The sequence below is a fragment of the Phalaenopsis equestris genome, unplaced genomic scaffold (genome assembly GCF_001263595.1).
Source record: "Phalaenopsis equestris unplaced genomic scaffold, ASM126359v1 Scaffold000428, whole genome shotgun sequence".
NCBI lineage: Eukaryota > Viridiplantae > Streptophyta > Magnoliopsida > Asparagales > Orchidaceae > Phalaenopsis > Phalaenopsis equestris.
This window is the reverse complement of record NW_018164869.1, coordinates 1,872,037-1,885,231: the sequence shown is the minus strand read 5'-3', so window position 1 is coordinate 1,885,231 and position 13,195 is coordinate 1,872,037. Positions and strand designations below refer to the sequence as shown.

Below are 13,195 nucleotides of genomic sequence, written 5' to 3'. Positions count from 1 at the left end.
CCTAGAAATAACCTGCGGTCTTTATTTATGGGTTACTTCTACGTTATTTAAAATAACAAAATAACTCAAAAATAACCTGAAAATTCGTGACAGATAGAGCTACTTTAGGGAAAAATTATTCCATACGGATCGGTTACCGCACGCAGCGTGCGTGCGGTGACCGATCCGGACTGTAGATCACCTGATCTGGGGTCCCGATGTATTTCGGTGGGTCCCATCGAAAATTTTTTTATTTTCTTTTAAAAAATGAAAATAATTCTGACCGTAGATCATCGTGATCTACGGTCGGGACCAAACTCCGCACGCAATAATTGCTTTAGGAGTCATCAATATTAACGAGAGTCTAGAAGCTCACGTCCGGAGCGGAGTCCGGACCCGAAGCTGAATTAGCGTCTCCCAAATGGGAGATTATCGTGGGTTCATCACAGCCGACATTCTATTGCGGATCCTTTGGATTCTAACATTCTTCAGTTTTTCTCATAAAATCGCCGGAATCCGGTAAGGGTTTATCGATACATAGCTGTATAGGCTTTCTTTTGAATCTATTTACATATTTCGCGTACCCACTGATCAGAACAGTTCGAGATGACAAAACCTTTCAAATTTGCCGAAAACTTTTTAAATGCAGAAGAAATATTAGCAAATCAAGAGAAAATGAGTGAATTTTATCAATAATTCCTGGAAGAACGAGGTTGGATTATGTAGGCACTGTACGTCTACAATCGAAGCCATGAATATGATTTATATAAATTAAAAGTTATTTTTTGGGGTTTAAATTTGCATATTATATTGTATTTTGAAGCTCTTAAAATTAAGTTTAAGGTTGCAGTGCGGGTAATTTTTGTTTTTTTCTTCTTGAATCGGGCATGCGTTTGATTTATTTATTCTTTTATTCACTTTTGGGAAAAAACCCTTCACGGGGCAAACAAGCACTCATGGGGTTATTTTAGGAATGGAATTTGAACGACATCATCATCAAGACCATCATTATTAGCCTTATCCCAACTATTTTTGGTTGGATTTATGAATTCTCATCATTCATCAGTTCTTGTTGAATGTTGCATGAGATCTTAAATTTTTTTAGCACAATTTCATGTTATTATCGCTCTACTTGTTTTTCTTCCTAATCCCTTGGTATTAATTTTATCCACTTGCTATTAATGCATTTCTTTCACCCTTATTTGTATTCTTTGAACCATCTAAATCTAATTTTTATTATCTTATCTTCAATAGATGCTGTTCACCAACCGCGCACCCCAACTCCTCCCCCTCCACCTCCCCCTACCCCTCCCCCCAAAATTCGTTTTCGCATGGCATAAAAGTTTATTTGTAACTCTCCATGATTTCCTCCTACAACATAACCTGAAACACTTGCTATTTTAACAACTCAACCTTTTTCTCTAGCAGATTTATTATCATATATGTTCGATTCTTGCACTCATTAAATTCATGATACTTGAACCTAACACAACTAGGCCTCACTTCAACTAACTAATAATATTGATTTGTTAATATCATATCAACCAAAATTTCATGCCGTATATTTCATTTTGTCCTAATTATTATAAGTTCTTTATCTTCAAAATAGTTTCTCCATTGCTTTAACATTTAACTTATTTTCATAGACGTTTGATTGATTAAAAGTATTTCATCTGTGAATAGTACATAACAAGGCACCACCTTTAATATTTGTTGTAGTAATCTTTATATGTTTGGCTTATTATATATATTTTTTATAATCTTAGTGTGATTGAATATTCTTTGGTTACTTCACAAATATTTTTAATAAGTCAATGCTCCATTAGATCTTATTTTAAAACTTCTTACATACCATTGAAATGCACATATCTTTTTTAACACACAATAAGTTAATTCTAGTGATATATTATATCACATGCCCTTTTAGAGTGTTTAAAAATTAGGGTGCTAAGTAAATTAGTACTTTTAATGAAAAACTCGATACTCATTAGTATAAAACTCATTGATGTTTATTTATTTTCAAAATTTATTAAGCTTGTATTAAGTTTTCAAAGCTCGACATTTAAATGAAAAAGCTTGAGCATTATTGTTTAATAATTCAATGAAACGTTGCTTTAATATTAATATAATTGCCTATATGATGACTTATTTTATAGTTTTATAATAACTTTCTTCTATCTTGTGCACTTTAAAGATAATACCTATTACTAGAGATATACAAATGATGAAAATCTGCAATGAACAAATTGCTAGATGATTTAATTAAATTATAATTTTATATTTTAACCAAAAAGGATTCATAGCTGGCCCAACTTAGTGGGATATAGGCTTATTGTTGCTATTTTTGTATTGAAATTTGAATGTGATAAATTATTAGAAACAATAGTGACAAAATTAGTGGCATATTTATCAAATATTTATAACACTGCCATTGTCAGTTTCAAGCCCGTATGTGAGAAGTTGAGTGTTGTGTTAGGTAATCGACAACCAACATAAAACTTATCGAAATAATCATGACATGAATCCTTTTGATCATTGTGTAAGTGTTAGGGCGCCCTCTGAAAGCGATGCGCTGTATAACTTGAATACAGTAAAAAACGTGCAAGGGTCACTACACCTACGCTCGGATATAATGTCAAATAAGCAAGAATTTCCATATTACAGACGAATGCGGGTAAAGAAGTTTTGTCGTGAAACTAATGAAATTAATATTAGGGTATGATCTTGGAATATAGGCACTCTCAATGATAAATTAATGGAATTAATTGATATTATGATTTATAGAAAGATTAATATCTTATGTATTCAAGAAACTACATGGGTTGGAGAAAAGGCTAAGGAGATTTATAACTTAGGTTTTAAACTTTGGTATTCTGGTAAGAGTTGCACTAGAAATAATGTAGGTGTAATTATAAATAAGAGTTTGAAAGATAATATTGTAAAAATTAATAGAGTTGGAGATAAAATTATAACACTTAAGATTATCATTGATACTAAGATTTTTAATATTATAAGTACTTGTGCTCCTCAAGTAGGTTTAGATATAGGGTTTAAAGGTAAATTCTGGAAAGACTTAGAAGACCTAATACAAATGATACCTTTTGAAGAAAAAATTTTTATTGGAGGAGATTTAAATGGACATGTTCGGTAGAGTGGTAGAAGATTTTAGAAATATTCATGGTGGCTACGGTTTTGGAGTGACTAATGAAGATGATAGAACTATTTTAGTTTTTTCTTTAGCGTATGATTTTGTTATTACTAATACTTTATTAAAGAAAAGTTATGAACATCTTATTACTTATAAGAATGGATCTAATAAAATATAAATTGATTATTTTCTTATGAGAAGAAGAGATCGTTGAAATTGTAAAGATTGTAAGGTCATTCCAAGTGAAGATTTAAGTACCCAACATCGTTTGTTAGTTCTAGATTTTAAGATGAAGAGTTATTAAATAAAGAATACTAGGGCTCATCATCATATAATTAGATGTGGGAACCTAAAAGACACAAATAAAATTATTTTTATGAGTAAAATTCAAGATTTTAAAATTTAGGTTATTCATGATGAAGCAAATGCTATGTAGGATAAAATAACAAATACTATCAAACAAGTAGCAAAAGATGTACTTGAAGAATCACAAGAAAAAGTTTCTTTGAATAAAAATAGTTGGTGGTGGAATAATATTGTGTAAGAAAAGATAAAATTTAAGAATTTTTGTTATAAAAATTGATTTAAATGTAAAAGCTTATAAAACTGAAAAAAATATCAAATGACCTATAGGGAGTCTAAAGGAACAGTATGTAACACTACAAATTCTGCTTTTAATGATCTTTATAATAGATTAGATACTAAAGGAGGGTGAAAAATATATGTATAAGCTAGCCAAAAAAAGAGAAAAGAAAAGTGAAGATTTAGTTCAAGTAAAGTGTATTAAAGATGAAAATCAAAAAGTGTTTTTTTTTTTAAATATTCAATATAGTTGGGTGAGTTATTTTGATAAACTTTTTAATGAATACGATCGACTTTAGTGATCTTAATATCGTTAATAATAATAAAACGTTTCATTTTTACCATCGCATTAGTAAAAAAGAAGTTGAGGAAGCTTTAAAGAAAACCCGGGGTGGAAAGTCTGTAGGACCTGATCATATCCCAATTGAAGTATGAAATATTTAGGAGATTTGGGAGTTTCTTGGCTTACTAAACTCTTTAATATTATTTTAAAAACTAAGAAAATTTTTGAGTGGAGGAAGAGTATTTTGGTCCCTATTTTTGAGAATAAAGGGGATGCACAAGAGTGTGCAAATTATAGAGAAATTAAGTTGATGTGTCATACTTTAAAATTATGGGAGAGTATAATTAAACATAGGTTAAGACGTATTACAAAGATTTCTCATAATCAATTTGCATTTATGTCGGGCAAGTCTACTATAGAAGCTATACATTTATTGAGAGGTTTGATGGAGAAGTTCAGAGTTAATAAGGAGAATCCACATTTGATTTTTATTGATTTAGAAAAAGCTTACGATAAGATTCCAATAGATATCCTTTGGAGAGTTCTTGAGAAGAAAGGTGTTGATATGACTTATATTCAAGTCATTAAAGATATGCATACTAGAGCTGATACTTGTGTTTGAATTGAAGGAGGATTGACCAAATATTTTCCTATTTCTGTTGGATTACATCAGGGATCAGCTTTAAGCCCATATCTTTTTGCTTTAGTTATGGATGACCTTACTGGACATTTACAGGAGCATGCACCTTGGTGTATGCTTTTTGCTGATGATATCCTTCTCGTGGATAAGATGAGAGAAAAAGCCCAGGAAAAACTTAAATTATGAAGGTGTACATTAGATTCTAAAGGAGTTCATTTGAGTAGAACTAAAACTGAATACATGGAATGTAATTTTAGTAGTAGTAGCTCTAGTGACAGAAGTATAATTTTGGGTGATAAAATTATTAAAAGGTGTGAACGATTTAGATATTTCGGGTATGTTGTTCAAAGCGATGGTGATATAGATGGGGATGTTAATAGTAGAATTCAAGTTGGTTGGTTGAAGTGGAGGAATGCTTCAAGCCTTTTGTGTGATAGAAAAGTACCGCTTATATTGTATTGAAAATATTGAAAGGAAAATTTTATAAGACGGTGGTGAAACCTGCAATGCTCTATGGCCCTGAATGTTGGTCTTTAAAAGAGAAGCATACTACTAAGTTAAGTGTTGCCGAGATGAGAATGATTAGATGGATGAGTGGCTTTACACTTAGAGACAAAATTCGTAATGAATATATCCGTGATAGGGTTGGCGTTGCTGGGTTGGTGTAGCTTGGTGTAGCTCCTGTGACAGACAAAATTAGAGAAAGTCGTTTTAGATGGTTTGGTCACATTAAGCGTCGACCATCTATGATCCCATTAGGAGAGTAGGTGTTTTAGATTCAACTTGTGCTAAGAACGACAGAGGTAGGCCTAAGAAGATTTTGGCTTATTGTATAAAAAATGATATTAATTTATTAAAACTAAATAAAAATATGACACTGAATAGTACGCAATTGAGAAAACATGTAGCCGACCCCACGTAATGGGATTAAGGCATTGTTGTTGCTGTTGTTGTTGTACTGATCAAATATTTTATCTATGAATATTTTTATTTTTAAATATAAGGTTATATAAAATTTTTTTTAGTATTTTATGTATGTTTGTTATTCTTAACTAAAGCTCATTTATATCTAGAATAAGATAATAAATTCTAGCCATGAATTTCTCAATTATTTCCATGGCCATGTTGGCGATTTGTGCTGGAATACCTTTTATTGATGTGATTTCGGAGGGCGAAGGACTTATTTTCTGCTGTTTAGAAATTTAGTGAAGTATTTAAAAGAAAGTGAATTTCTTTACCCATTTGGTTTGCTGGTTAAACATATCGTGACCAATGTTTCTAATTTTCTGATGCACTTCAACTTAAATGGCAGATCTTTCCTTTGAACCAATTCCCGTTCTTAATTTTTTTTTTCTGCATTCAGAAACTGCTCTTAAATTTGCTGATTTCTTGGGTCTGTAGGAAGGACGCAGGCTTTCTTCAAAAACTTGCATGTAGAAATACTGTACATGGACGTTATTTACTGGCGGATGATAACGGTATGACTATTGCTATCTTGTTTTACATGACGTGCCTATATGATAAGTGTGAAACCTCTTAAGTAGATTGAAGCTAAACTCTTAAATATTGAGGCGCATTTTGTTATAACTATTGGAATTTCATTAGAAACCCTTAAGTTAAGTGTGCTCGTGCGGGAACACTCTCGAGATGAGTGATCTTCTGGGAAGTCATTGCAATGGAACAAAATCATGAGGTCATTGGCTAAAGCGGACAATATCTCGATGGATGAGAGTTTGAGCCATTACAAATGATATGAGAGCATCACACCCGGTTGAACAACGGGCCTAAGTGCCATGCAAAACAAATGCTATGATATGGGAGCACCTCCTAAATCCTAGACAAGACAAAGTGTAACATGGTGGGAGCTATCTTTTGAATATGTAGGGGGCCTAAGTGCCATGCAAAACAAATGCTATGATATGGGAGCACCTCCTGAATCCTAGACGAGACAAAGTGTAACATGGTGGGAGCTATCTTTTGAATATGTAGGGGCCAACTATGGAATTCTATTTGTTCGCTGGATTATTCTGGGTTAAGAGCACTGATGAGGATATCAATTACTTATGTTGGGAAAATTGTGAAACCTCTTAAGTAGAATGAAGCTAAACTCTTAAACATTATGGTAACATTTGGTGCAACAGTTGGAATTTTATCAGAAACTTCAAAGTTAAGCGTGATCGTGCAAGAGCATTCTTGGGATGGGCAACTTCCTAGGAAGTTACACCAATGAGACAAAACCTTGAGGTGATTTGGCCAAAGCTGACAATATCTCGATGGATAATAGTTCGGGTTGTTACAAGAAGACAGTCCATGTTCTTAAGCCTAAAACTTGCATACCAACATTTTCTCGGGAAAAAAATTTAAATTACAGCATGGTTGTTGTGGTCCAACCCTGCCATGTTTTGATTTTTTTGGTTTGCTGCTGAAACAGTCATTACAGTTACAATTTTCCTTCTTAGGTTTTGGTTTAAATGGAAAAAAACCTCATTGCTCTTTCAGAAATTTCATGGAACAACTTTTGGTGTACTTGTGCTCTACCCTTGAAGTTAAAATAAAGAAAATTGCAACCATAGTCTCTGACTGCTTACAGGTGGCTATTTTAGTCCATGAGTTTATCAAAGTAAGTGTCAATTTTGTCCTAGGCTCTTTTTGAATATATGTTGAAATAGTCTCCAATGAGGACTATTTTAGCCCCTTATTAAATCAGTTTGGGGACTAATTTAGCACTTTTATAAACTCTGGGACTGAAAAGCTCTCATGTAAATAATCAAGGACCATTTTGACACTTAATTCCTTGAAAATAGTTCTGGCTCGTCAGTTTATGTTTTAAATATGAACATATATAGCCTTTGATTTGCATAATAACTTAGTTATACTTTTATGATTCTTTTTAGTTCTTAATCTTGCAGGTTATGTTTGTTCTTCGCTCTCTGTTTACCCGTGGACTAGTTGCTGTCCAGAAACTGGAGAAAGGTTTTCCTGCCAGTGAGTTATTTTAATGCATAGACTCGACCATTGCAATTGGGAAAAAAACAGTATGCTTAACTGTGCACTTTGTGCTCTCTGCAGGGGTTGTAACCTCATCTCCAAGTGTTGTAATTCATATCAATATTGTGTCTCATGCTGCTTAAATCCATCCATGGTAATTGCTCGATCGTATTACTCTCATTTACTTTTCGCGCCATAGTTTCTCACTAAAAATTGATTTTTATAGACACAAGAAGATGCTGTGCTAAAATTGAAGATAGCCAAACCAGTAACTGCTGGTACCATCTCCTTAAAGTTTTAATTTCTCCTCTTTTCCTTCCTTTTTTCGTAGAAGGTATTTACTTTTGTCTATCCTTGTCTCCGTTCTCTGCTTATTCAGGTACTTACTCCGGTGCTTTTGATTTCTGTGTTGGAAGATGTCGTCATAACTCTGCAAGTGTGGTATATTCACTAAAGTTCTTTTGAATTCTAGGCAAATATGATCCCTACTGAGTGCGAATAGTTCTTATGAATATATTGGGAAATGAAGTCTGAGCTCAGTTTTTCTTGATATTTTGTGATATTTTAGGTTCATGAAAATGCCTATGCTAGTGATTTCCATCACTGCTATTCCCTGCAAACAAATTTTTCTGGTAAGTTTTTTCGTTTTCTCTGTTTATTTCAATTAAAATTGGAGTAAACTATTATATTGCTTGCCTGGGTTTTATTTAACTCTCTATGAAGGGAGAATGAAGAAAAATCATCTCACTTTATCTATATATATATATATATATATATATATATATATATATATATATATATATATAAACAGAGAGAGAGAGTGAGGAGATGATTTTCTTATGTTTTTTTTTAGTTACCGAAAGAACTTTAATATATTATTGCAACACTGTTCACCTTCTTTGGTAGCTTCCACTTGGTCCGCAATATCCGTTTACCTCCTAGTGTGGTGCAGCGGAAAGTTTTCTTCTCTTGAAAAAATGGAGCTAATTCTAGATTATTTACAAAACTTGTAATGTTATTCATGCATGTATATCTTAAATAGCTTTGGGCCAAATTTTAAATGGTATATTGATTTTTAAGTATTGCCCTTCAATTTCCTCTCTGAAGATTTTTTGGTTTTACAATATGATTATTCAAAATAGGTTTTCAGCTTGTTTATGGATCTGAAATTATGGCTCTTCTATACAAATAAATATAGTTACTAAATAAATTTAAGTGCTGCTGTCAGGTGTGACAGAACCCAATTTTGAGAGAAGGCTGGCAGGCATCGATATTGTAATTGGAAAGTAAGATTACATAATCATAGTGCTCATTTTTTGGACTTTGGTGTCATTTTCCATTTCCAAGATTTGTTTTTTTTATGTTCGGACATGGAAAGCTAGACAAGGAGAATCTTGTAACTCTTCCTGCATGTCAAAAGGGAAATCTTGTGTTTCAAATAAGCTTTCGGTTATAAACAGATGTGAACTGTAAGTTGTGATTCCTCTGAATTTTACAATGGTTTTCATTTCATATGCTTGTACATAATATCAGATAGCTTGCATATCTTGCTAGAACATTGAGAAAGGAGTAAATTGTAAAAATAGTTCCTTGACTATATATTTGGGTCATTTTAGTACCATAGTTTAAAAAAATATTAAATTAGTCCCCATACTCTTTAATGTGGACTGAAATAGTCCTTTGTAGGAACCCTTTTAGCGCCTATTAAAAGATTTTGGGGATTAAATTGGAACTTTTCTGGACATTGGGACTAAAACCTTTGTAATAAGTCAAGGGACTATTTTGACACTTCTCTCACTGGGAAAGTGTTGAAAAAGAAAATTACAAACGTTATTTCTTGTACAAGTGCTTGATTATAATCTCCAGTGGGAGAAACGACTGTTGTCCATTTCTTAGTATAATGGGAATTATAAAAATGTTTGTTTTTAACTGAAAAATTTATCTTGCCCGTAAAATCTAAGCGAACTTTTTGTACTTCATTTTTTTTTGCGAACTGCATAATTTGTCCATTATTTCTTTTTTTGTAATTGTTTCGTATTTATTATTTCATTTTGCACCACTGCCCAATTACTTAGCTACACACGCTTTGCTTCTCATGATTAGTACTGTGGATTTGCATCTAGTTAGCTATATGGTTTGGATTATGAACTAGCTAAATCAATTGATTTTTATAGTAAAATTCAAAGTAAACGACCTGATGAAACTATTTTCCAAACTAAATTAAACCGTACCAAAGTTTAATTTTGTCAGGTTGGTTCGATTTTGGATGAACAAAAATGTACTTAGATTGAACAATGAACTTTATTATCTTTAGCTTAAACAATATTTATTAAGAAAAATATCTCTGTACTTGAAATCTATAATTTTGGCATGTAGAGTAAATAATATACATTATTCTTTTTTATCACTTTTTTATTCATGTAATAATTGAAAAAAAAATAATAAGTAATAATAAATCAAATTGGTAGGATCAAATAATTGTCTCGACGGTTTCACTTAAGGAGGCTAGTGTCTCACTCATTTGGAATCATAGAACTGATCGAGAGACTGAGCGAGAGGCAGAAGGAGTGTGTGCCCTAGCGTATTGGTGGAGAAGAAGAGAGGAAATAAAGAATAAGAGAAGGATTGTATACTAAACCCAAGTCGAGACGAGCAAAGAGATTGATCTCTTGGGGTTGGAAGCGTTTCCATCCAGTGCGAGTTCTTGCTGGAGACAAGATCGAGGCCCGAAGAAGAAGAACCTTTCTGTGCGAGTTCTTGCTGGAGACAAGGGCAAGGCCACAACCTTTCTGTGTAGAAGGGGAAGAGTTGAATGCCTCTACTGTTGGTTTGAGTGGAAGGGAGGCGAGGGCATGGCTTTGCCTGTAAAGCTGAGAGCCGACCCGACAAAATCACAATTGACCAGCTCTGGTGCGAAGAGGAAGGAGAAAGAGGGAGGAAGATGACTTCCCCTCCCACGTACTGTGCCAAAATCAAAGTAGGGTTTTTGGTGCGGGTGACTCTCAGTGAGCTAAGGAAGAAGAAGGCAGAGGTGAGGAAAGTGAACGAAGTACTTTTATGCGCGAGGCAGTGTAAGCTCATGAACCTTGTGTATAATAAATAAAGTCAACCGAGCCTTAAGAAGGTTCAATTTGGAAAATCTTATTCAATCATTATTAATTAAATATAATGTTATAGATTTTAAAATTAATATTTATTAATTTATTACATAAATCTTAAATCAAGGAATGTATGTTTTGGAGTCAGAAATTATTGATTTCACATAAGAAGAAAAACGTACGAGTGAGGTAGGAGATTAATTCGAGAAACTTATAAGGTAAATGGTAATGATTACATTATTATTATAATAAATGATATAATTTTTTAAGGGTTCGTTTGGGGCAGCTTATTTGGTGTGGTGGCATTTTGAAAACGCACATGGACTGTTTGGGTAAACAACGTTTTGACAGCTTATGCGTTTTGAAAATGCTGAAAGCAGCGTTTTCACACCGCGCCTAAATGTGGTGACAACTTTCGGACAGCGGTTTGACTTTCCCATAAAAATAAAAATTTATAATAGTCACCACACCTAACATATCAGCATATTATTTTTAATCAGTTTATCAACAAATTATTCAATAAGCTGCAGCTGCTCTAAAGTGACCCTAAATTAATGTTATTAAATTTTCTTCTATTAGGAAGTGTGAGAGAAGATTGATAAATCCTTGGGTTTTAACGAAGAAGAAAAATAATTTTAAAGTAAAAATAAGATGTGTTTTAATCATAAAAATCTTACCTAGTTAAAATTTTGTCGATTATTAAATATTACTTTATAAGTTTATGAGTTTTAATTAGGTTTGTTGATTTAAATGTGTAATGAGTGTTAATTGAAGAATAAGAAAAAGGATAATTGAAGGAAAAGAAAAAGGCATTCAATTTAGGTGAATAATTAGTTTCTTGTATGTATTAAATTAAGATTTTATTAAATAAAAAATTGCACTATTGCTTCATATACTTATTTTTATAATCCGAAGCATATTGTGAATGAAAGAATTTCTGAAATGAATGAAGTAAAAATAGAAAAGGTTAAATATTATTTTTATGACTTTAAATGGAAGTAGTTAAAATAAATGAAATGCAAATCCATATGTCATTCAGGATTACCTCAGATGACATTGGCAGAATGCGATATACCCATGCACGAAAAAAAATGAAATGGTAAATGTGTATTTTTAGGTGCAAAATTTTGTAGTTACATACCGATATAATTTTGTGGATACCTTCAGGTATGACAATAATCTTGATACGAATTTTTAAATATATTAAAAAGGGTAAATATTTAAATTGAAATGAGAAATAGATTTAAATTGAAAGCTTACAATTTTATCAAGTAATGCACTATATTTCTTTTGTTCATTCATATATAGCATTTGCATATGAATTTAATGTATTTTAAAATTATAATTGCTTATTAAGTCGTAAAAACTTATTGTTGATTTTAATTGTTTCTTTTAAAAAAAATTGTAGATTGATATATCTAACATGAGAGAATTAATTTACGGAAGGAGAACTACTGCTGATAGGTATTATGGTTGTAGTTTTTTTTTACTATTTTCTTCTGGGTAGTGATCTACTATTATATGCTGGTTTGAGATGTTGTCTATAGACTGTAATTAATTTTGGATGTTTAAATTTTTATATAATATACTTTGTGGTTTGTTAGTGACTCGTATATATAGAACACTCTAACAGTCTGTGGAAGTAAATTATATTTTAATATATTTTGTTTGTAGTTTTTTATTTGGTTAATTTCTAGCTATCAGGTCGGGTCATGACAAATTCAATTATTAATTGTAATTTTAACATTTTTTATTTTCAGATATTGTCTCTTTTTTTGGTAAAAACTATTCTAACAAAATATTGAATTATGTTGATTTCTTGAAATATAAAAAAAGGCTCTTGGACTCTAAATTGTCATGAACCAGTCTGATAATTTAGAATTAATCAAGTCAGGAACTGCGGACAATATTAACATCTATTTTTTTTCCACAGATATTTAGAATTTCTAATATATACAAAAGAGTTACTAAGTAATTACAAAGTATACTATACAAAAATAAAAATATCTAGACATATTTACATAGTCTGTAGACAACATCTCAAACTAGTATATAACACTAAATTATTTTCAGAAAAAAATAGTACATAAAGCTACAATCATAACACCTATGAGCAGTAATAGTCCTATAAATTAAATTCTTTCTGTTAGACATATTAATCTACAATTTTTCCTGAAAAAAAAATTAAATTCAATAGTAAGTTTTCATGATGTAGTAAGAAATCATAATCTTAATATGTATTAAATTAATATGTAAATGTTATGTATGAATGACCAAAAGAAATATAGTTCATTACTTAATAAAATTGTAAAATTTCATTTTAAATTTCTCTTCCCATTTCAATTTAAATATTTACCCTTTTTACCCTCTTTAAGAATTTATATCAGGATTACCGTCATACCTGAAGTTATCCTCAGAACTGTATCCATAGATACCTTCGAAATTTTACACCCAAAGACACCTTTATCATTTTCATT

General features: G+C 31.7%; 1 protein-coding gene across 9 annotated transcripts in view; it reads left to right on the top strand.

The window, feature by feature from the left end:
* The first annotated feature begins 361 nt into the window (after positions 1 to 361).
* Positions 362 to 13,195, top strand: part of LOC110027410 (UPF0454 protein C12orf49 homolog) — a 42,695-nt gene continuing 29,861 nt past the window's right edge. For 7 of the 9 annotated variants that reach the window (XM_020728836.1, XM_020728833.1, XM_020728835.1 and 4 more), the window contains exons 1-9: positions 362 to 498; positions 6,034 to 6,110; positions 7,542 to 7,617; positions 7,702 to 7,774; positions 7,847 to 7,898; positions 8,000 to 8,061; positions 8,189 to 8,252; positions 8,849 to 8,906; positions 9,003 to 9,089. In XM_020728836.1, the coding sequence (XP_020584495.1) occupies positions 401 to 498; positions 6,034 to 6,110; positions 7,542 to 7,617; positions 7,702 to 7,774; positions 7,847 to 7,898; positions 8,000 to 8,061; positions 8,189 to 8,252; positions 8,849 to 8,906; positions 9,003 to 9,089 (647 nt within the window). In that variant the 5' untranslated portion in view covers positions 362 to 400. Of the gene's footprint in view, positions 499 to 6,033; positions 6,111 to 7,541; positions 7,618 to 7,701; positions 7,775 to 7,846; positions 7,899 to 7,999; positions 8,062 to 8,188; positions 8,253 to 8,848; positions 8,907 to 8,998; positions 9,090 to 13,195 lie in introns of those variants that run through there. The other 2 variants (XM_020728839.1, XM_020728837.1) reach the window with 2 other exon arrangements.